The sequence below is a fragment of the Dermacentor variabilis genome, chromosome 2 (genome assembly GCF_050947875.1).
Source record: "Dermacentor variabilis isolate Ectoservices chromosome 2, ASM5094787v1, whole genome shotgun sequence".
Lineage (NCBI taxonomy): Eukaryota > Metazoa > Arthropoda > Arachnida > Ixodida > Ixodidae > Dermacentor > Dermacentor variabilis.
The window spans coordinates 41,523,704-41,549,394 of NC_134569.1; the positions used below are offsets into that span (position 1 = coordinate 41,523,704).

Genomic DNA, 25,691 nt, shown 5'->3' on the forward strand with positions numbered 1-25,691 from the left:
ACCCTATAAGCATGACAAATTTCATTGCTCTACTACAAAAAATTTCACCTGTGATCCCGACCTCCCCCCTTAACAATGAACACAGCAAAAATGAAATTGACAATTACAGGGGGTGCACGTTAAAGATCAATTTCTATAAATTTCCTAGAAAATGTTTCTGCACTCAAGAAATTGGGCATATTTATGAAAAAAAAATGTCTCTACACAACGAGAATGGGCACTGCATTGCATTGTAAAATATTAATGGCACTGAGGTAGACAATTATTTTTTTCTGCCAGAGATATTTGGAAATGCACCTAAGTGTAGTAGTAGTAGTAAAAATTGTGCTGAAAAAATGATTGCCATCTTCTGATGTTTTCTTCTTTTAGTCATGGAATTTTTACTGTGAAAGTCATGGAAAACCTTGAAAAGTCAAGGAATTTCGAAAAAGGAATTTGCTTGAACCACTGATGAAGTATGGTTGGTGTCATTTTTAATGTGAAGTGTTAGTGTTGGACGAAGCCACAAACACACAGTGCTTGTCCTTGTGCCTTCGTCTAACATTTGCACGTCACGCAAAGATTCAGCATTAGTGCTAGTCTTTCTTTCTTGTTGTTTTGTGTTGCAAAATGCTTGTGCTTCACAAAAAAAAAAAAAAAAGGCGTTAACTACAGTCACCAGAGGTAAAATGGGTGCTTTAATATATTCATTTTCATACAAGAGTGTGAAATTCAAGAACTGGTTGGGAAGGGGTAGCATGTTGTGAAATGCTAGAATCTTGTAAGTAAAAGCTAAATGCTGTTATGCATGGGTTTACGTAAGGTGTTTCTGGACACCAAAGGATCACTGCAGTATTAATACAAACATGTATTAAACAAGTGCTTTCTCTTTGCTAGTTGCATCCGTAGCATACAGGCAATAGTTATACGTATACAGCATCGTAAATGTGATCGCTATTGAAATCCCTTGGGGCATGAGTTGATCTGGCTGCTGTAGAATGCATCCTCACAACCTCAACTAGAGCATCCAGTTTAGTGTTGGTTGTCCTGCACAGACCACACTTTGTTGCTAAACTCATGTTCATTTTTTTGATTCATTATGGCTTGTGTTGGTAGCTTTTGCTGTTACTTTTGTTGTGACCATGGCTCTGGCTTGCTGCAGGTCGTCGCTGTGACATGGCATGGTCCAGGTACCGTTTTCCTTCAATGTACAGCATACTTTCTGCATGAAGAACAAGCAACATGAATTTATTAATGCGCCTTTCCTTAAGTGCAAGAAGTGCTTGAACAGAGTCAAGTCTCTCTTCATAAGGCACATGCTGGCCTCACATGAACAAACTTGCAAATAGGTGATGCACAGCTATGAGCTGGTAGAAAGCAAAACACTACACGACTGAAGTGTTGTTCTATGCCGCCTTTATGATGCTGCCTTCATTGATGGCATGTGTTTTTACCAAACTGTTAATACTACCTCAACTCAGATGAATGCACCACAAACTGTCTGTTACAGTGGTGCAAAAAAAAAAAAAAAAGAAGGAAAGATGCCTACATGACTTCATTTTAGAGAGAACACATCTTGCATCACACGTGCAGTGATGCTATATTTATTATTAGCCACATAGGTAATGTGGCTAATAACGAAGGAGTGTACGAGTCTGACGACGCTGGCCTCCCTCATACCCTGGTGTCTGTTGGTGATTCTTCTGATGAGCCTCATCGTGCTCATGATGCCTGACCGTTTCTCCGTTAGTGCCGTTTGATTCTGTGATGAGTCCGAGCACTTTAATCTACTTCACCCTGGGTGTTTATTGTCCGTCTTTGGTGCCTATGCAAATTTCTTCGTATGCAGCATGCTGGATGTAAGCCTTGGGGGGTCTTTCCCTAAGTGTCGGGCGGTAGAGGAGGAGTTCCAATTTTTCTGACGAGCAGACGAGACCGTTTCCGACGTGGTACTCTTCCACCACTTCGACCGCGGTCTGTAATCGCTGTTCGATTTCTCCATCGCTTCCCTCGCACACCCAGATCGTAATGTCATCCGCGTATATTGTGTGATGCACTCCCTTGATGGCATTGAGGCGCTCGGGGAGGCCAATCATAATGAGATTAAAGAGCATCGGCGAGATGACTGAGCCTTGCAGAGTGCTGATGCTGCCCATGTTCCTGTCTTCGGATGTGGGTTTGCCCAGCGTTAAGGAGACTTTCCTGTTTGTGAGGAAATCCTTAACATAGCTGTACGCTCGGTTTCCTAGATTGAGTGCGGCAATGCTGCATAGTATGGCTGCGTGAGCTGTGTTGTCGAAGGCTTTCTTGAGGTCTAATCCTAGAATGGCCTTTGTCTTGTTGTCGAGTATCTGGTGTTTGATTTGCAACATTGCATCCTGCGTGGAGAGATGAGCTTGAAACCCGAGCATGGTGTCCGGATACGCTTCGACATCGTCCAAGTGTGCGTTGATCTGGGTGAGGAAGGCGTAAGGAAGGCGTGCTCCATCAACTTGCTGACGCACGACGTAAGAGATATTGGTCGAAGATTGACGAGATCTGGGGGGTTTCCCTGGTTTGGGGATGAGCACCATTTTTGCTGTGTTGTGATTTTCTTTTCTTGCATTGTTTCATTCGACCCATTGAATAATTCTATCAATTTTGTCAGTCCCGTCAGGGTCGAATTAATGGAAGTCGAATGTATAGTGATAAAGAAATGGAAGCACTAAACAACTTGGCAATAGAAAACCAAGGCCCATATAATGTAACGACTTTATACTAATTTTCCTTCTTGCACCTCGTCAGTAGAAGGAGCGGTACTCTTTCTACTCCATCACCAGGATTGGCCAGTGGTGAGCAGTGATTGATAATAAAGAAATATAATTGAGCAAAAGGAATCACTACATTATAGCAGCCCAGTATCTGTGCTCTTTCGATTCTCTTGTAATCCAGATGTATCATCATCACATTATCCTAAAGAGCAGAGCTTACCCCGCTTTGTAGAAACCCTGAAAAAGCTTAAAGCCACATTTAACCTGAAATTCAATGTTCTTGTTCTTGTATGTACTTGTACCATCTGGACATTCTAAATGTGCCGATTGCCTTGTGTATTTATTTTATATGTTGTGTGCCTGGTCAGCTTCGAAATATTTTGAACTCAATGAAAACATTTACTGCGGCCTTCAAGATAGCAAGGCAATCCGCCTTGTTCAGTTTGATGACATCTCCACGTGCACCAGCACGAGATGAAGATTCATGCTGTAAAATTGGAAGTGAGAAACCACAAACTTTACAAAGGAGGTGTACAGGGCATAGCACATGTCCTGCTAATTTCAATTCATTAATCTATGTATGGTTTCATACTTCCAGTTTTGCAGTACAGACATGCACCAGCTCACCCACTTATCAGTTCTAGTCAAATATTCATGCTTGTGCAAAATTCAGACATCTGCTGTGAAAGCAATGAGGCCCCCCCCCCCCCCCCCCGACCTCAAGCATGCACCCCCTCTCTCAAAATTTCTGTATGCCAGCTATCCTGGCATAAAACGACATGCGACAACACCAGTCTGCCCAGCCACCCCACTTCCTGGTCAAGTGAATACCCCCCTGCCCCATTATATATATATATATATATATATATATATATATATATATATATATATATATATATATATATATGGTATCCTAGCTACTCCAGTGTATTATGTAATGTCCTGCTGAAATGTGTTCTGACAACCAAGACTGAATTTGATTGGTGCAAAATAATTATAAAATTAGTTGCATGCTATGCACTGCTTGCACTAAACAAGGTCAGTGGTTGGATTACTTGCTTCCCAGATATACAGTACTCACACAAAGTTAATCTCATGACTCCTTAATGAGATGGTAATGTTGCATACAAATACAAGAGTGTTTCAGCTCCAGATGATCAAACTTTACTATCATGGTTAAGCATGCTAGGTTTTGGAAGTATTTTGACTGGATGGGCCATTTTGGTTTGGCGTACAAAGCCTTGCGCAGTGGCACATTACTGACATAAGTCTTTCTGACAAACGTGCCATGCATGTGCAGCATGAAGCATGCATGAGCAAACTGTGTATATTATACGAGGTGTTGTTTTAAAATCTCCAAATATAGACTCTCTAGTGGCAACAAAAGCAGCAGTTGTTCAGGGCACCTGGCATGCATTCTCATTTCTACAACTTACCAGGATAAGACCTAGGGATCACTCTGGGAGCCGGATTTTCTCCATCGAGGCAGAAAGTGAAGTGGAAAACATTTGTTATTTCCTTTGTGCCTATGTCAGGTTTGATCACCGTTGCATTCACATTGACTTGGACAAAGTTGCCCTGGGTGTACACCACCTGAGTAATAATAGCAAGAGAGGTAGTCTTAATTGTCAAGGTGGAAAACTAGTACAACAGCCTGCCGGCATAATTTGTGTAGACGGCTTACTAAGTACCTTCTCTTTTCACCAGAGCAGTGAAAATCTAGGTGCTTCTGCTTGTTTCTTTAGCATGAAATGCTCACAGATACCAAACACGTTTCAGCTCAGCTTGAATAGCTCTCGCAGAGCTCCTGCGGCTTTGTTAGTTCTGCGGAGCCTTGCCAAATAATGTCTGTCATTGGTAATGAGGCCTTCACCATACCACCAGTTGCAGTGGGGTTTGAACCCTTGACCTCTAGATTCCGAGCCTAGTGCTCTACTGAATATAAGCCATGTGCTTAGAGCAACACTGCTGCTTGCCAAGTGTATGCTGCATGTCAAAGGAAGAGTAAGTATCCTGACAGCAAACACAGACTGTGAAGACATCAGATTAAAAATTGTAGTTGTTAAAGATGGCCATGAAGGTGAAAGAAGTAGAAAGAAAAGGATCTGGCTCACCAAGATAAATATTATACAGAAACTAGTTACCCTACAACTCAATAACTCTGGGTACGTGCAACTGCAGCAGGAGTTATCCCGACTGCATAGGGATAACTACAACACCTTGCCTGCATGTTACTGTGGATAAGTAGGCACAATAAAGCACCATGCACACATCGATCACAAGCAGTGACACAGAAATAAATATTCTAAAATAAAATCCACAAATTATAATGTCTTCCTGAGGATCACTGGTTATATTAGAGCATTTAAAGTAAAGGGCAGGAAGTGGTAAGGTAATTTGGTAAGGTAAGGTAATGTTGCTGCTATGCAACCATCTCATGATGCACAAAAAAATAGGTAATGCCATGTTTGGACTTCACTCGACATTGGCATTGCATACCTGTGAATCATAGTGGAGCAGAGAGCCCAACTCCACTGGCTTCCGAAACCAGATGTCATCTGTGTGGTACGTCTTGGGGCGACGTCCACTGTGGAAAAGGAAGATTATTATTTACAGTGCTTCTGCATCTGTTTCTAATCGTTAAATGGATTGTCGACATTACAATGGCATAACAAATTCTGAAGCCCTACAAGACAACTTACATTTAGCTGTTTCTGTGTTCATTTCATAGAGAAGTTGTAGCTGCAGAGTATGCCCTAATTATGCAGCACAACAAAATCTACTCGTAAGGAATCACACATAACAATATAGTTATATCCTTTATAACTGGCTAAACAAATCATTGCAATATAAAGTTATAACTTGTTCCACGTGAAAATAAAATGTGTGTAAAAATAGAATGAATAGAGAACACAGTGATAATGCAGTCCTAGTTGAATTATGGCGGAGGAAAAGCTGTCTAAAAAAAATTTGCACTACATTAAATAAAACAATGAAGGTCTGCCACGAATAACAATTCTGATGTCGGCTAGAGTTTTATCAATTGGAACGTCAAGCATGTTCCACATTTCAGAAGGTAATTTTGAGCAGTTTAAAGGACTTTTGGCACAGTATGCAAAACAACTGGATGCAATATATACATTCAGTCTTCTCTACATACAAAAGGAGCAACCTCAGATTTTTTGCTATTAGAGTAACACCTGACACACTATTTCATACACTGTTGTCTAAACGTGAAGCAAGGGGTCCCACTTTATGATTTAATTTCCACTATGTAGGAGCTTCAATGCCAACCTATGGATTTGTCAGGACAGGCGGGCACAGGACTTTGATGTACAGTATGGTCTACTTCAAAGGGAATGCATAACAAGTAATAAAGCCAATATAAATGAAACATTTGTTCCTATTATTGGAAAGGAGTGGTTGTTGTAATCAGTTGGGCATACTTCAAAAATTTTCATTTGTGATGTTTTTGTTTATACCCTACAATGTATTTTCTCTTCTGTATCCTGTCCTGCTTAAGGCATCAAATGGATGCTGGGCATATGTGAAAATAAATAAAAAATATATACATAAAAATTTAGCTGTGGGCCTCTATGCCATATTGCAGTGATAATATATGGCAGTATATTAACCTTGTGTTCTCTGTATAACAGCGGACAATAGTGCACACACTTTCAACATTGGAGCCCCTCCAGGATACTAAGGCAAATATGCCATCCAAGTGAGTGCACAGGTTCTGTTTGTGAATGAATTTCTTGACACTAGTCCATACGAAGCAGTAATGGACTATTGTGCTCACATTACGTCCATCCTTAGTGGCCATCACAAGGCTCATTATCATAGGTCAGCAGGAAAGTGGATACTCACTCACCAATATTTTCACAGGCTTTGTACTCACTCGCACTCGGGTACACTCACACTCATCGGTGGTCACTCACATTCCTACTCATGGCCACTCATACTCACCAACACTCGCTCATGTTCATAGTCACTTCCATTCACACTTACTGCCACCGCCTCACGGCCACATTTCTGTTCACTACCATTCTACCATTCATGGGCGCTCACTTGGATACATACTCACATTTGCTCACACTCACTAATAGTCACGTGCACACTCACATCCACTCAAAATTACTATCACCGACTTTCGTTTCTACTCACACTAAGTGGCATTCACTCCCAGTAATACTCACGTCCACTCAAGTTCACCAGCACTCCCTCACATCCACACCCATGTCTACCCTTCATCACTCAGTAAACTTCATTTCATACTTAGCAAGCAACACTGTGGGTACTATGCAAATAGCGCAGCCACAGATGCCTTTTTTGGCATGTTTATCAGTGCAGTTATTTTTATCTGCAACACTTTCAACAGAATAACTACTTCGTATTTTACAAAAACTTGCAGACACAAATTTATGTCAAATGACATGTTATTTGTGCACCTTTGTTCTTCCAGCATGTGGTGTCCTGGTCGTGAGTGCAAGCGACGCTCTGTGGCCGCTGATGGTAGAAATGTGTCACTCCGCTTGTTTGGTGGCACAAATAGGTTCTGATCTCCGATGCGTTTTATGTAATAGAATCTATTACATAAAAGGCATCGAATATATATATAAAAGCATGAGGCTTAATTTTACGTTTATGATATAATACTTACCTATACTTTCATACGTGACACATAATTTTTACGGTCATGATGCGAACAGTGAGAGAAGTCTCTAAAGCCTTGGTAGTGTTGCCTGCTATGTATGAAATGAAGTGTAATGCTCTATCTTGTGCCAGTAAAATGAGAGTGGAACAAGTATGGGTCAATGAACTCATGAATGGGTATGCCAATCTATGCTCAATATACCTGCTGAAAATTTGCAGCTTGCTTTCCTACCACTGATTGATTATTGACATGCCCTAACTATTTCGGTATGATGTTATGGCACTATAAAATCAGGAAAAATGACACTGACCTGAGGATGTAAACTGTTGCCCATGCCACTTCATAGGCATTTCTCATGAGGAAGCCACCAAATACCTTGTTGTAGAGATTCTCAAACTAGACACCCAAAATAAGAAGAAAGGAACTAGTGTGAAGCATATATTAGGTGGCAAAAAACTCGCAAACATCATTGGTTCATTTTTCTATGCATTATGATTTAGTTTGACTTGTGGTGGGCAAATAAGTTTTAAGAGGAATACTGACAAACAATTTTTATTACTTTATTGAACAGCCGTAGACCCAGTAATCGCGTTGTGGAGCCTCAATTCCTACAGAGCACAACAAATAATTCATTATGTTACTTTTTACTGCGTCCACTTCAAGATGTGCGCCAAGTGCAGTGCGGCTTCGGACGTGAGAAAGGAGACTGTTCACACTACAGAAACCTTATGTGGCGGTTTCACAGCGGTCACTCACCCACACACACATGCTACGACAATGCAGCCAAAAGCCAAGTCTATTCAGCACTCAACAGAACAAGAGGGGAGAGCAGGTTGCCTTGCATTTCGAAGAGAGGTGCACAGTCACAAGGGTTAATTTCGCAGCTTTCGGCGACGCAATCACTGGCCTTCAACCACTGCAACAGGCTGGTAGGCGCACTCTTGAGTTGAGTTGTTTGTGATATCACGTGACCACCACCTCCATTTTCGGTGATGTGGATAGGCTCCTTTTTCATGTCGGAAGCCACATTGTATTAGACGTGTTTCAAACAGGTCGCACAAAAAGTGCTGCAATTAATTATTTGTGGTGATTTGAAGGAATTTGTACCATAATTATGGAGTCCACAGCTACCTTAAAAAGCAAACGAAAATGGGACAGAACAGTTTCGTGTCAGTAGTCCTTTAATTTAGAAGTAATTATCCACATCAATAGCACTTCAAGCATGTACGTTCTCAAACTTGTGACAATGCAAAGACTACCTTTAAAAGAACATTTTGCACTCATCATTACGGCTATTTCACATGAATTGCCGCCTTCCAAAAGGTTATATTATAGTATATCACAACTCAGTTAAGAGCAGGCTAAAGAAAAACACAGATTTAGTTAAGATTATACATAGCAGACTGTTTTGAAAGGTGGATTTCTATTTCATTGAAAAAAAAAAAAAGTTTTCTTAGTGGGTAAAATGAAAGCAACCCTTTCCTTTTTTGAAATTTACACCCGAACAGCAGCACTGATGACATCATGTTTTTCATGGTATTTTAGTGCACCTGGGCTGTGCAGAAGTAGGTTCACAAAAATACTGGGTTGCAAAGTCTAATTATTTTCTTATACACAAATTATTAACTAGCATTGTTTAGAATGCACCACTAAGGAGCTAATACAATAATTTCAAGGCTGCATCACCACGTCTTCTTATTTTTGGTGTCCTTTTTCGCTTACCCAGCCTCCTCTCATGGTAAGATTCACCTAGCCATTGTTAAAGCAGCATAATCTGCCAATCAAGCTTGACTAAACATTTCGCTTACGTGTCCTTCTAAGCTTAATTCTCTGATAAGCTGAGCAGAAGAGTTGTTGTCCCTTTGTTTCCGCAGACTGAGTAAACTTCAGCGACTCTGAACTTCTGGTAAGACAAAGAGCCTTTCAAGCTTCTTCCACAGTCATCTTAAAGGAGCCAGCTGTAGCGTGTGGTCACGCAAGGAGCCTAGTATGCCACGAGGAAGCAGCTTTATGAAACCAGAAATCACATGATATGCTACCTATTAACACATTCACTAACGCTTAGGTCACGGTTGGTCATGGCAGTTATTCCCCCAGTGCAGATGCAAAATTGTGGGTCTTTCCTGTAGTACAGAACAGATTCTTTTGGTAATGCAGATGAAAACTTTTGTTGCCTTCAATTTCAAACAAAGAAGTGTCACCTCTCTGGAGCTAGAGAAAGATGTGAAGATGTGCGGACTCACTGGTGGGCCACAAAACATCTAATATATAGGACATGTTACTCTTGCAGTTGGGTTACAACATGCAAAACTCATCAGGACTTCAAAATTTAATGCTGCTGAGTGAATGTGGCCACATTACCTCGGGCTGACAAATGATGACATTGGTTAACCGTGCATCCTGCATCCAAATGGCCCCATTGGGGCACTCATCAGATTTTAGGATATATGTCCTGCAATAAAAATGAAGTGTAAGAAGCAGCTGACTACAGTGGTAGGTACTAAAACAAAACCCTTCATGAAGCAATTTTGTCTCGAAACAATAATCATCAATCTTGTGCCTATTTTTGTTCTTTAACATGTGCTTGGCACTTTCCTGTCAGGTACACTGTGCATACCCAAGTTTCCCAGTGTTTGTAACAAGAAAATAGTGGGTGCAATGCATTAAAATAGGAAATACAGTAGAGCTTTGTAATAACGAATATAGATATAACATACTGTCACATATAGTGAAGTAAACCTAGAATGTTTCTCTCCTATATCATCATGTAATGCATATATGCTTATAATGAATAACTGCTTAAAACAAATACATGTATATTTTCCTATCAGATGTGACTTTATTATAACAAGGTTCACCTGTAGTATGCACACAGGATCAATAATTTTTTTCTATGAAAACGTAATACCCTAAATGGTACATAATCTTTAAAATTAAAAAAAAAATTATTGGGTTTTACGTGTCAAAACCACTTTCTGATTATGAGGCATGCCGTAGTGGAGGACTTCGGGAATTTCGACCACCTGGGGTTCTTTAATGTGCACCTAAATCTAAGTACATGGGTGTTTTCGCATTTCACCCCCATCGAGAATAATCTTTAAAACTAAAGGCTATCTGTTCTCAGCAGGGTGTAAACAGCTTACTCTGGATCAAAGTCTTCTAGGAAAAGCTTGTGAAGGAGATCCCTCTCTTCTTGTGTTGGTGGTTGTTTGAGAATGCCACTTGCTTGGAATTTTTTCCTTCGTGCAACACTGGCTGCAAGGCAATGAAAAGGCAAAACAAACTTGTACTTGAAATTTTGCTACTGATGCAAGACTGTGCTAATCATACTTGTGGACAAATTTCTGTGGCTATATGAAGCAAAAGCTACGAAACATATGCGAGTGCTGCTGGATAGAGTCCCAGATTAGACTGCCACTTTTAATGGAATCAATATAAACTTTAGTAAAGCGAACGCTTTACTAACTGTGTTGAGGCGAGTTTCGCTGTCGCCAGCAATTTGACCTTCATTTGATCGCAGCTGTGCCCTAGCCTTGGCAACGCATCACGTGACTTGCCGCGCCGAAATCCGCCGCCGCCAAGCCGGCTTGGCACATGCGCTCGCCACAGCTGTGTCACTGCCTGACCATGTGCCTCGCCGCGCGCCTGGCTAAGAGCAGCACCACGCTCGCATAGTCAGTGCGAGCTTGGCCGTGGATGAGAGCGAGGCCGGGCTGTCTTTTCTTAGTGCTGCGGAAGAGCAGGAGGCTTTGAGCCATCATCGCCAAGTGGCGTCTGACCACACTGTGGCTATCGCCCGGTGAGCTGCTTCACTGGACAGCATCCAGAATGCAACAGATGTCGCACCATCGAGATCAATGTAGCAACTGCATTTGCACCCTGCCCGTTTGTGCTTCGACGCTGCGCATGTTCACGGCATCTTTTTTCATGTTTAGCACTTGTGCTTTCCCTGTGGCACAACAGGCGTCGCACCGTAGAACGATGCATGCCTAACCAAGCCTAATCACAGTCATGTCTAGCCACCGACCTAGGCACAGCCATCATACCTGGCTTAACAATGATTGTATATCTAAGTATAATAATTACAGCTAAATACATTAACACACATACTAAATACACTAAATACAGTGAAACCAAGACTTAAACAGGCTAAACCAAGCTTTTGCTTTGCATATACAGGGTTAGCTGAGGTAAGCCGCAGCCACTGTTTTCATTTTATTACATTCAGTATTTGCAGAAAATTTATATTCTAGTGCCAGCTTTTACTGTTGGTCGAAATCCAGAAAATGCTAAAATAACCTTTCGACTTAAAGACATCCACAAATCGTGACTTGGAACTGTTGCAGCTACAGGACATAACCTTCAGGGAACACAGCAGCATCCATCACAACCACTTCACCTTAAATTTGGCGTTATTCTTGGGCTGGTGTGTAACGCTCAAAGAATGCAGGTGTTGCAGTGGGCATTAACTTGTTCTCAGCTCACTTGGGCCACAAAGTTTGAGCATGAAATAAAGTGTTCTGTCTTTATTTTTTCGTCATGATTTCAAGTGTCCCTATGCCTAGCAGGACACATCACTCCAACAAAGCAGGAGTAATTCAAATATGCTAAATTTGAACTTGCTAAAGTGTGTTACTGCCGGGACTTCGTTTGTGCCCCATCACTAACACACTTTAGCAAATCAAAATGAATTATCAGCTCGTCCAAGTGCACACCGTGTTAAATTTGTTTTGGTCTCGAAACTGACCACAGTAAGTCATTATCATAATCAGCAGCAGCTGCTTTTTGTCCACTACAGAACTGAGATTTTTCCGAGTAATGTACAACTACAGTGTTGCATCAGCCAACTGCTTGCTATTAATTAAATTCATTAAATAAATTCTGGGGTTTCTCAATGTAAAACCATGAACTGATTATTAGGCATGTCGTAGTGACCAGATTCATTTTGACCACCTGGAGCTCTTTAAGGTGCACCTAAATCCAAGTACATGAGCATTTTTGCATTTCACCCCCATCAGAATGTGGATGGCATGGCCAGAATTGAATCTAAGACCATGTGCTCAGCAGCGAAACGCCATAGCCACTGCTGTGGTTGACTCCTTGCTATGTGAGCACATCTTATAATTCCTTCGCACACCACTCAATCCTCTGCTCTTTTTAGCTATCATTTATCTCCTTGTTTATATGGCTAGTGTCTGAGGCTATGACACTGAAAATATATTTTCTTATAAGTACCTACATGTACTTTATTATTTTTGAGTAGTGAGTGCATGCACTACTTGAACTATGAAGACACGTTTATTTTCTGGTGCTCACAATTTCAGTCCACAAAAAAAAAAAATAAATAAAAAAAAAGGACAAAGAGACAGAAACGCAAAAGAAATATGACGAATTGGGCCAATGTATCAAGACGCACAGTATTCTCAAATCTCTAGCAGACACTAGAAAGGTTTGCCTGGACACACCCGTGAAATATGACTCCACAAAACTATTAAATGAACTTTAGAACCCTGTTGCATTAACTAATGGGTGGGTGGGGAGGGGGGGGGGTAGAGTAAATGTCACCTTGGTTATAGCATTCTATTGTAGACTACTGCATATGTTAATCCAAAATTTTGCTTGCTGAATGAAGATGGCCTTTAACTTAACATTCAGTAGTATTTCTGCTGCAAAACCTCTGATGTATTCTGTAATTGTCTACACATTTTTTTTTAGTTTAACATTTCAATGTACCTTACTTCCGAAACTATTGAAATAGTGACCACTTAAATTAGCAGGCATATTCTACATATTACTGTCTTCAAGCCGAATGTAAAATATTTTCGTTGGTAAAGGAATCATCTCATCAAAAATGTTGTTCACATCTTGTCATTACATATAAAAGGAGAACTTCAGTATAATATTTTTTCCACATATGATATAACGAACGTTTTGATATTTTAAGTTCAGGTTGTTGGTAATGATAATTACTATAAGCTGTATAAGTTTCGCTATAATCTGGCAAACAATCTTTTAGAAAAGGTACATCAAAGATTTAAGAAATACAACAATGACATTTTGAGAAAGACATTTCACTTTCATGTTTTTATGTTTACCACAAGCATTAAAAATGCTTCAGCTGAATGAACATCATTTCTTGCTTTCTTTCCATCATCCCTAAAGTGTTTCATGAGGCTTCTTTTCTTTCCTCAGCACTCACTACTCCTTGTGGAACTGCAGCACTCTGCTTTGTCAACCTTCTCCTTACCAAGGCACTTGAGAGATATCTCATAGAATACATGTGATTTGATGCCAAGTGCACTTAGAATGGCACTTCACACTGAATTTTGATTGCTGTCCACTTCGCATGTGCTTTTGGAATGTTGGGGCACAAAAACGTAGGAAGATGTGTGGGCAAAATTGGACAGAGGTCAGTGAAACAGTAATGTGGACACAATACACTAGAGTAGCCCACTCATTATAAAAATTTGGAGTGACAACTAACGAACCCAGTATAAATAGCATGCATTTTGCATATGAAGTCACATTTTTCAATAGAACACGCAAACACAATGACGAAAACAGTTGACATGCAAACCCAAACAGCGTCATTTTAAATACCAGTGTGCCCAACGAGACACAGTGCAGGGCTTCGGTGAGGCCATCCAAGCTTACCATGGCAAAGCTTTGTTCCTCAGGCCACGTAGATTTTTTATTTTTTTTTACAAAATATGTAATATAGATTTCTTTGGTCAGTTTATTCTACTGTTCCCCCCTCTTAATATCCTCCTGATACTGCACCCTTTTACCAAATTCAGTGCAACCACATTTAGGCAAGCTATGCCATTATCTAGTATTACAGCTGGTATGTATGAACCAGCTCACATTAAGTTAATCTTACCTGCTCCTTCTTGAAAAATAGTTTTTTCTTCATCATTTCTTGGTATAAGCTTATTTACAGGAACAGTACTGAAAAAAGGAAAAGAAAGCATGACACTGTTACTCCACTGTGTGGCCGAGATTATGAAGCGTTTACCGGTATACTCATAGCACAATTAAAAATATAATCTTTGCTCTAGGCATTAATTGTTAGTACCATGTTTAGGATTACAGGCTAATGCCTCTACAACAAACACTCCTACAATGAAATGAGCTGTATAATGAATGATTCTGTGCGTCTTAGCCGAACAGCTTATCCGTTGCTTTACAGCGAATGCACGCAGTGGAACTGCTGCTGCCCTCCACAGCTGCCACTGAGATGCCGCGTGCATAGCGAGTGGCAATCGACACCACAGCAGTGATTAAGCGGGTGGGTCCAGACTCCAGTAACTATGGTAGGCCCTGGCCAGCAGGCCAAACAACCAGACACTTTGATGAGTCGATGCCATATGTAAAGCCCAGAGGCGCATACCACTGAACAATATGCGCAGACGAAAATAAGCGGCTTTTTCCCACCAAGTATAGCGAGTGTGTTCATGTTGGAAACAGGTTTTACTTTACTGAATGTGCTTAGCCTGCTCTACTGGAAGTGGTATTGTGTGCGGTCTTTACAATGAAGTGGCCTGTACAATGGAGTATTTTGTAGGTCCCAAGAGCTTCTTTATAAAAGCATTTGACTGTATAAACCTGTCATAAGCTTTAGACTACCGCTGTAACAGCATCCCAACAATATTCTTAATGTGACTGCAGGTTCACAGAATTATTAGTGTGTGATACAAAGTAAAACTACGACACATGAAGACAAGCTCGGGATATTCAGTTACCAGCGTCACATGTTTAACCCTTTCAGAGGCAATGACGTAAATATACGGCGGCGCGAACAAGTTCAAAATGGTCAATGCCATATATTTACGGCGCCGTCTGTACGTTTACAAAGCGTGCCAATTTCGTAACTTTTTCTTTTCTGTCATGTGCTGCCATTATGTGGGCATACAGGGAATTTTTTACGTGCATCTACCTCTCTTGGCTTTCGTTGCATTGTTTGTTTTAGAGCTAGTTTGCTCCCGCGCATCTACATACTACCGCTTGCGCATTGGCGCGTGCGTGGGCGGGCGGTGGTTTGGGTTTTGTTCCGCAGGCGGTTTCGGCTTTTTGCGCTTGCAAAACTGATGGCTATCTCATTACTAATCGCTCAAAGGGCGATCGGTTGTTTCTCGCTCGTTTAGTGCTCACTGGGGTGTGCATAGGAAGGATGCCACCGTGCATGCTTTCTGTTGCTTTCTTTTTTTTTTTTTTGACACTTACAAAAGCTAATTGCCTCTGTTTGGCAATAAGATAATTAGCGGAAGTTTGTCACACGTTTTGCTTTTTTGACGGGCACACAACCACACAGATTTCCTGAGTGAGCGCACATACGCAGTTCGATTACGCTATGGATGTACATATTAGTGTAACAGCAGGAACATTTGAGTCTTGCGAAATATTCTCGTGTGCGCATTTTCAAAGCCTTGAACTATGTGTATAACAATGCATCAAATTTTTTAATCTTATAAGTTTATTTCCTTCTTTATTGTTGTTATTTGTGAATGAAAAGTACAGATATACTGACGCAAAATATCTTTTTCTCACTTTACGGTCACCCTAGAAAAATTATGGTAAATTTTTTTCAAGGTAAGTCGCTAAGAGGAATTGGAATCTGCAATAAAAAAATCGACCTTCAAAGGGTTAAAAAAAAGAAGACGAAGAGATAGAAAGAGAAGAAAATGTTCACTTGTAGACTAGTGCCTCTCTATACTGTGGGGCTCATACTTTTATAAAAAGAAAAGGCCACTTCATAGTCACTGCAAACATTGACTGCATGGTGCAGTTATCAGAGTTGAAGAATTGCACTTTGGTTTCACTTAACAATACCTCCAAACGAATGCTTTGATTACCACTGCTAATCCTAAATGTGAGCAATAGGAACTGGCAGTGAAGAGCTAACTTTTTTAAAATGGATATTGCTTAGAGGCAGGTGGCTACATAACTGAGGCCTAGGCCTGTCACCACCGCCACAACCACTGCAGTGGTGATGGCAACAACGATGGCGACAGCAACAGAAACAAAACATTCTGCAAATGAATTAGTGATAAATGCAAACAACAAAATCGACATTATTTTTCTTTTTGTTACAGGCGTAACTTACCAGAAAAATTTAACAGCAACACTATAGCAATTTAGTTGCACAACTTCAATGTTATAGTTTTCTCTGGCTGTTAACAAGACTATACATAATGCGAAAATGTTCCCAGTTTTTGTCTCCAGGTATACAAATACTTACTTTGAGGCATTAGCTTGCATAGCGACCATCACAAACTTCGCAGTCAGCAAATGTCTGGTTTGTTCCGGGGCCAGCTGCAGTAATAAAGGACTGTTTAATTGTGCAGAACATGACATATCGAATTTTGCACCGCACAACACCCCAGCTCTACTAAAGCACAAATATAACGTCATTGCTTGGTTGATGGCCATAAAACAAGTTTACACACAAAAAATATCAGGAATGAAAACTGAGCAAGTTGGCACATGTTCGTCTTGTAATTTGTGCAGTAGTCATATAAATATGTCAACAACAGAAAAGGAAGTGCACAATACAAGCACTGATCCTGCCCACTTACTTTTCTGTTGTACCCACTTTTACATGAGCGCTACAGAAACTACAAGATGAGCACATGCAGTACATTGATTTCAGCACAGATGCAAATGCACACAAGCGATTTCCACCAATGACACAATGCCATTAGGCCTTGATACATAGGCACTGCATTTTCGCACTAGATTTCAGCATCTAATTTTACTTATGTTCTAAAGAACGTGCAGCACATAATGATTTGGGAGGTATATCTTTTTATTACGAAGTTCAGATTTCCTGTCTATCTTGTCTTGTCCTATCTTGTCCTGTTCTTCCATAATGTACCCATACCAACAAGTTTAAGTTCAGATGCTATTGCAATGTAAAAAGAAAGAGTGGGCACTGCAGAATTTGGTACTAGATACTAACAAGATACTAGTACTAGTCCCTAGATAAGTTACAGTGATATTCGAGCTCACTAGAGGCAAAGCATGCAAACCCTGCAGGAGTGTCAGAAGCAGAGAGGTGCTTTTTGGTCTCCACATATGAAAGCTGTTATAGTAAAACACTCAATAATCTACAGAAGACAGAGTGCCTCTTCTGAGGACCTTTCAAGGAACACATTAAATTTATACGGAGCGATGGTGGTCTTCCACAATATTCACAAAAGAACATACAGATAGGAGCTCCATGGTGACCTCCATGGATGTCCTGCCAACCCAGGAAATGTGGCCACAGAGTTTGAGGTCATGTTTTGGCCGAATTTCCATGTCTTCGCTGTGTATGCTGTCCACTAGAGCAGTCACCATGTTCACGGGCATAGGCACGCCGAAGCTCAGGCCTGGGTACTGCACGTGCCGGTATGACAGCCACACTGTGGATATGTTGAAAAAGAAGACTGAGTGAAACATTATCAGGAAATGCAGAGACCAGTAGAAGTATGTTCCTAGTCAAATATTGCATGTTCATTGATGCCACCTGTCTTTTCAGATTTCTTTCTGAACAGATTCACAAATTGCTTGCCACAAATAGCAGCTTCAAGAAGTTGACATTACTTGCATGACAAGTGATAATGTGTAGCTGGTGTCCTGACAAAGGCAAATCCACCTGTCAAAAAATTGGCACACTGAAGCTTCCCTTGTTTGCGCACTATTAATAAAGGTCTCCACCTGCCTGTGGCTACTCTGTCTTGTTTTGAACTGTTATCAGGTCTTTGATCTTTTAGTTAATTACTTAAGGACATATCAATTAAAGGGCACACACAGCTCACTGCCCAAGCAAGAACTCGCAGGTCACATCGAAAACTCCTAAAATTAAGGCGACATCTCTTACACATGTGAGACAACATACCCTATGAATGGCTTACTTACACAAACTAAAGAGATCACACAGAGGCTGTGTGTTACAGAATGTATTGACTAGCATCAGGCTTTGCAGCACTTTCTATACAATTTGTTTGCAAAAACCTGTTGCGACATATGACATTAAACAATTAAGCTAGATGCCATAAATGGTCTATCAAAATGTATTGCTGTGTGTCACAGGCAACATTGTTGTCAAGCTGTTGATACTATTCTGTATTTGTAAAAGTAACGATGTGCATGCCTGCAAACTCATCCATGTCCTCGAGAATACGACCAAAACGAACGAAGCCTTGGCCAGAGGTGTGGCTCTTCTGCATGGTTGGAGAGGTGGCCACTGGTATGATGCACTCATCGTAGCTGTCCAGCATGCTACGTTCTGGTAGTTCTTCTTGGGAATTCGGGAGCTTCGTGTGGGCACTTGTTCTGGTGTTCCAAATAAATATGATTTACATGGGTCAGTTATGTAAAGTGGAAAGCAAAAGATGCTGTTCAATTAAACAACAGCTGAACTTCTCTCCTTGAATGCACCATGAGTGTGCACACAACAGTTTACAGTGCAAACAAACATAAACATTGTCATAAACAAATCAAGGTGACATCAAGCCCATAACTACTGCAATGATTTTAACACTTTAGTTATTATTATTTAAATATAGAAGGGTGCTTAGAGTCAAAGTTTAGAGTCAAAGTGCACTTAGACTGACCAATGTAACTTCTTTGAAATAATGTACGCAGCAGATGAGGGAGGGCTCGAGGAAGGTGCACATAATTTCAGTGTGCAATTATTTTGGATTATTTTAGTAATCTAAACACCAAAACAACAGCCAGTGCATGAAGCACTTTGGCAAAAAGTTTCCTAAACATGGCGAAATGTATACCAACAGTGATTATGATAGTGTTTACGAGCAATGCGTTTTAAGCACCAACCATTCTTTCTTTCATATGCATACATATCATTATGCAAGACAGGTGAGAATAGAAAACATGCAGTGCACAAGTGGCCATCAGTGGCAGGATTAAAACAGAACTAAGCCTTAAGGAGAAGATATTGCTAGCATCAGCACTCGCAAAGCATGTCAGCATGTCAGGCACTACGTCTCTCTTATTATGATGTAACAAAGACAAAAAAGAGCGGGGAAAATTTGAAACAGCCAAGATAGCAACATGCCTGATAATCTTTGCATCAATATTTCTGAAAGAGAAAAAGCCAGGCGAATAGCATGTGTAAGCATCACAGCTATGTACAGATTCGAGCATTTTCAACAATGCATGCAGTGAACTTGGGTACACTTACATATCACCAATATATCCCACATGACTTTTGAGAGCTTCCATCACTGCAAATTCAAGCAACATTTTGATGTCATCACCAGAGCGAACTTTCATGCTTGAAGAAGACACACTTTTGTATTATTAAAGATAATATTCTCAAAGAACAATCTCATAAACTTGAATTTGTCTGCCAGGTTTGTTATGCTCTCAGAAAATATATTTCACATACTCTTGCCACATGTTATTTGCACTTAAGGCGAAAACCTAGCTCCTGAGAAATACTTTTTTTTTAACACAGCAGTGAACCTTGCACACAATGTGCCCTTAACAAAACACTGTCTTCAAGCTTGACAGCAATATACAGTTAACTTTCATTAATGATGAACCCTGCAAGACTTATTTGAAATATCTGATGTTCTAATTTCAAACAAGATATTCATGATGTGCAAGCTCCCGATGCTGTCTCTGGTGGTGGTCTAGATTCCAGGTCCCTCATTCTTCTCTCAGTGCTCATATCTCTTGACAATGTAATAAAGTGCTGCCTACGATTTCTTGGCATAGGCTAGCCATTTACCGGAGAATATCAACATTATGATCCTGGTCAGTACTACTTTTGGGTTGGCATGAAAAATGTAAAACCAAATGAGCTAACCAGGAGGCAAGCAGATGGTAAGACCACAGTCAATTAATTGGCGATTTCATTCGTCCTCGTCCGAGCATCTGCTAGCCTCCTGGTTAGCTTGGTAGAGTGAATTCCTTGGAAAGGCAGTAGTGCAAGTCGATATTCAGTCCAGGAAGAACTTTTCTTCAACTGTGAAGTTCTTTTTCTGTGATAAGTTGGCATAACAAGCGGATACTCACTCATGCTAATGTTTTCGCAGTCTATGCACTTGCTCACACTTGATGGCACTTACTCACGGCCACACATGCACACACATTCATAGTCACTTCCATTCACATTTACTGGCACTCAGTCACACTCATACTTGCATTCACAACACTCAATGGCACTCACTCACATACATATTCACATCCACTCACACTCGCCAAGAGTCACTCACGTTCATACTCCCGTCTACTCAAAATTACCACCATTTCATTTAATTCGTACTCATGTTAACCGACACTCACTCCCGTACTTACAACAACCTGTTGGGCAGGGGTGGGCAGCACAACCCGGACGAAAGACAAAAGAAAGTACACAATACAAGTGCAGACTAACAACTGGTTTATTTTTTCAAACAAGGGACTAAAACATACAGAAAATGTAAACGTGTAAAGTGACGCTTTGTCACACTCGTATCGTGTACTTCCTTTAGCGCTGCCCACCTCTAGGAACATGTTCAATCACCAACTCGCCCAGCTTGCCGTGTTAATTACAACAACTCACAGCCTTTGCCATTCACTAACGCTTTACCTCACACCTGTGAAATGAGTATTAAACGAGTATGAGTCAGTGTACTCGTAAGTGAGTATGCTGGCCTATACTTTCTGAAGAACCCGTACGGGTTTCCTTTGTAGCTTCACACTCCTCGAGGGTGGATGACTATTTTTTTCCTTTCATGAAACTGCTTTCACCTTTTGTATTTCCACAGAACTTATTGGTGTACTGAAATTTGGTTTGATGCAAGAATTTAAGAAGCACCAGAAAGAATATTATGTGCAACATGTTATTCTATTGGGTGTGATGTGATTGCTTTATTGGGTTGCGCTGTATGATGTCAATGAAATAATAGCGACAAAGTAAAAATGCTAGTCTGACTATGACAATGCAAACAGCCACAAGTACAATGAGCAACTAGCATGCACTTCTTGCATTCCTCAAAGGACAACCCAGTAACAATCGAGGTGACAAAAGTCAGATGAGCATTGCAGACTCTCCACCCAAAAGAAATGAATACAAATAAATGAGAATGCATCTCCTTCACTTATGCATTTTTAATTTTCTTAGATGTGAATTATATGAATTCTGTTTGGTATATTCGCTTAGGCCCCCTTAATGTTGGGTCACCGAATGTGTGCTGTTTCTAGATATTTATTTTCATATGCTAACTTATTTTCATATTCTGCACCATTTTTGCAAGCCTATCTTGCACTTATATTTTTCACTAACCAAGCACAGTATAGTATGCATGCTGTTTGTGCTCGTGAACCACTTAAAATGTGTTTCAGATTAATAATGGGAACATGAGACATCCACCCAATTGCAGCAATTGCTACAAAGAGTGATGTTCACAATCTTGTAGCCAAGAGTCTCTGTTTGAAAATGTGTGCAGAACCTCGACAATGGTATGTTTAGGTGTCCAAATGAAGACAAGTGTCTAGCTGACTTTGGTTATTCACAATTCTAAGCTGGCAATGCCTGGTTCTTAGCTGGATTTTATCAGTTTTAACTGGTTTCAGTGACTCACCAAAATGGATAAGTTCTAGTGGGGCCTTTCTAGCTAGGTTGGAATGCATATTCTCATCCACAATTTCAAAAAGCACATTTTAGCGGTGGTATTAGTAATAGTTCTTCAATTTTGATGGTGTGCTCTTCCAGATCAGTGGCCAGTGGTAAAGTCAATGGCCAGTGGCATAGCAAAGGGCAGTACAGCGGGCACGTGCCCATTCAAAATTTGTTTAAATTAAGCCTGCCCCCTCCCCTCCTTCTCTCCATCCCCAGTCAAGTTGGTGCCACTCCCTCACTGAAAAAATATTCTGGCTGTGCCAGTGTAAATGGCACTAAAGAAGAGGCATATAGCAGTCTTGAGCAGATGCCATTATGCACAGTCTTGAACCTCGAATTGAGTGAATATTGTGCAGTAATATCAATTTATATAAAAGGGATGACCATGTCTGCCTGACCCTTTCCAGAAAAACATATATATATCTGCCATGCTAACTTCCAAATCTAAAAAAAATAGTACAGTTGAAGTAAAGAAATGTTACAATTTGCTGAAAAATACTAGCAATTGTTTTATTTTTCAAGAACTGGCTATTTATTTCGTGAATTAATAAAGCATCTTATGTCAGGAAAGAAGAACTGGCTATTTATTTCATGAATTAATAAAGCATCTTATGTCAGGAAAGATGTTTGATGGCTTAACTGGTGAACGGGAGAATGGTAGCAACACTCAGGATCCAGCAGCAAGAATCTCCTCATATGTATGATGGAGAACCCCCGTCTCCTCTCTGTTAAATTTATTAAATTCTGGAGTTTTATGTGGCAAAGCAACAATCTGATTATGAGGCATGCTGTAGTGGGGGACCCTGAATTAATTTTGACCACCTGCGGCCTTGTTAATGTGCCCCTAAATCTAGGTTCATGAGTGTTTTTGCATTTTGCTCTAATCGAAATGCGGCCACTGTGGCAGAGATAGAACCTGTGCCCTCAAGTTCAGCAATGCTAGAGCATAGCCACTAAGCTACCGTAGTGGGTCAGTCTCCTCTCCTGGGCAAAAAAATTTGCAGGCTCTGTTCTGTAGAGATGCTGTGAGATTGCACCTTGTTCTTTAGTTGCATTAAGAATGATCTGTGCTACAGACAAATGAAAAGTTTCATGGTGCTTATTCATGAATTATTAATGTAACAGAAGCCAAAATTTGATTTGCCTTTATATGTTGGTTCTGAGTGGGATATAAAGCTGCTATGGGTAGGTGTGAATAATCAAGCAGTTCTGAAAAATAAAGTTCCGAGATCGCTGCTCCAAGACCACTGTATCCATATCCTTGTGATATCAGGTTCTACCTTAAACTGAACATAAATAAAATATTGTACAGTTACTGATGCAATACGACATTAGTAACCAAGCTGTAAAAGTCGGGTATTTATCAATAAGATTGCCAAAGTTGGCAGGTAGGCATATTATACACTGCCTGAATTTCACGGGAGGGGTAAACCTGTACTATCTGAGAATGCTAGCTAACTCGAATTTTTTTTACGTACAAAAAGCTAGTTGGACAAATGCAGCAAAAATTTAAGAAGTGCAGATAGTTCACAGACCTTCTGGCATTGTCTTCGGGCGAATGGGATCTTGACATGTTATGATACTGCGCACGAAGGAGACAGAAGTGCCCGTGAATCTGTGGCGACTGGCTCGCTTCAACAGGGAGGCTAAAGTTCTGAAACGTCACATGTAGATGCATTAATGATGGGCAGGCATCACATATTTCTCGTAGAATGCAACATAACAAAATGCGTTGCGGTTGTGATGGAGTGAATTTATACCGCTGTCATACGTGCACATCCGAGCTTTCTGGAGTAAATGCTAAACAATGCAAATTGGGCGTAAATTTAGCGCAATTGACTCAGATGAGGATGTATGTACATACATGATCTGTGTGACAGCGTTGCTAAATTGCTGTTAATTAACCACGTAAGAAGTGACCGAGTGATGATGATGATTCTGAAATCTACGTTGCAACGCCAGTCTCACAACGTTCAAATTATTTATCTGATATCATGACATACGATCGACGCTATGAGCTGCAAACATGCTGGACAGCACTGGTTTAATAAATGTTTTAGTAAGCAAGGGTTAACTCTGGCCTAATGCGAGAAATTATTGTCGTATCGTCGTTACGGATATATTGATTGCTGGCAAAGTTCTGACTGGTGTTGCAGAAGTCGCGGGGCGCAGTAGTGCTGAACTTAGCGTCACAAGTTGGCGGCTAGACGTAATTATATTTATCAAATCGTGTTTTTTACGAATTGTAACAACGTGTCACTATTTCGCATTATTGGCGGTGCCTCCAGGACACCAAAGCTAGAAGCCGGACTGGTCCGCGGGTTGGGGCCTCCACGGCCCCAACCTACGGGCCGCTCTGCTTCCAGCTTTGATCCCCCCCGCTACCCCTTGGGTGCCCTGAAGATCCTGCGCCGCCTGCTTTATTATAGCCTCAGGTGCTCTCCTGAAGTCTCCGTTTGCAGGTTACATGTGCCCTCCTGGAGCAGTGCTTCTAAAGAAAACAATCTATCGTCGCGAGGAAAATGGCGACCCGCGACTTATACAACACCAATCAGGACCTTGCCTCGATTGCTTATAGCGGAATTTCGAGACAAAATGAATATGCTAGTAAATGCCATCCGAGCCTTCAAACAATAATCAATAACCACTGGTCGCCACAAGTGTACAAGTGTGGTGTAGTGGAAAAAACACGAATCTTCTCATGCCTGCCAAAAACGCTCTTTCAAGTCTTACGAAACAAGTTAAATCGTGATCGAGACGCGAAGTTAATGAGCGCGACCAATGCTCACCTGCTCACAGTCATCGCGTCTGTCACCGAGGTATGTTCAGTCTAGAAGCAAGGTTGGAAATGTGTCACCGTGTCACCTGTGCACGCGGAGTATTACGCAAGCGGTGCAATCAAGCAGTCACATTAAAAGGCACCGCTCGCTCGTAGTCGTGGGATGTTTTTCCTTTCATGCTTTCATCACCACTTGACATCGCTGTTGGCAGCGCTTAAACTTGTCTGCATGCTTGTCTGATACGGAATCAGCCTTGCTGCTTCCACGTGTCTGTCCTTACGCATCCGCTTGCACAAAAGCCAAAGTTAAACGAATATGAGCCAATCGATTTGGCACGCGAAGGAACGTAGACGGGTGTGGCAGCGCTGGAGGCGTGCGAGTGCGACTATTTCACACCGCTCCGTCAACAAACGCGTGCGCTATTCAGCACCACCAACCGGTGCTCTATCATCATCGTTGCGTGAGCAAGAGCGCGAGAATTAAAATCGCAATATTCTGGCTCACGGGGCTTTAAATGGTGGTCGCTAGCCTGTAGCTATTTTAATAAAGCCAAATACCTTTACACTTTTGTAATGAGTGTATTTTCACAACGCTTATCTATAACTCAGAGGCGTCGCGTTTAAATGCTAAAACAAGCAAAATAAAGAAGGGAAAAAAAGCGAGAGGAAAAAGAAAGAAAAAAGAAGGGGTGGGGGCGGAAGTAGAAAAATTGATGTTAGCGAATATTAAATGCTCGTAAATTTTCACGTTCTCTCTTGGTTGTATGGAAAAGCACCCTTTGAAAGCAGACACAAAGGAATGGCTAAAATTCCTTTCTGTCTTATATAATGAGAAGCCAACAAACAAGGACACCAAGGAAAACATTGGGGAATTACTTGTACTTACTAATTGAATTAAAGAAATGATAAATT

At 40.9% G+C, this 25,691-nt stretch overlaps 1 protein-coding gene across 3 annotated transcripts; it reads right to left on the reverse strand.

The window, feature by feature from the left end:
* Positions 1-657: 657 nt before the first annotated feature.
* Positions 658-25,171, reverse strand: LOC142571695 (acyl-coenzyme A thioesterase 10, mitochondrial-like). 3 transcript variants are annotated; one of them, XM_075680230.1, is made up of 14 exons: positions 24,790-25,171; positions 23,536-23,654; positions 19,574-19,616; positions 19,448-19,471; positions 18,521-18,702; positions 17,593-17,789; positions 16,625-16,698; positions 14,267-14,334; positions 10,530-10,641; positions 9,748-9,838; positions 7,697-7,782; positions 5,229-5,316; positions 4,166-4,322; positions 658-1,201 (listed from the first exon to the last, which is right to left on the reverse strand). In XM_075680230.1, exons 1-14 carry the CDS (start codon positions 24,801-24,803, stop codon positions 1,077-1,079), a joined length of 1,380 nt encoding a protein of 459 aa, XP_075536345.1. In that variant the 5' UTR covers positions 24,804-25,171; the 3' UTR covers positions 658-1,076. The 3 variants fall into 3 exon arrangements, with proteins under 3 accessions (XP_075536345.1, XP_075536346.1, XP_075536348.1); XM_075680231.1 differs by lacking the exon at positions 19,448-19,471; XM_075680233.1 differs by lacking the exons at positions 19,448-19,471; positions 19,574-19,616.
* Positions 25,172-25,691: the final 520 nt, after the last annotated feature.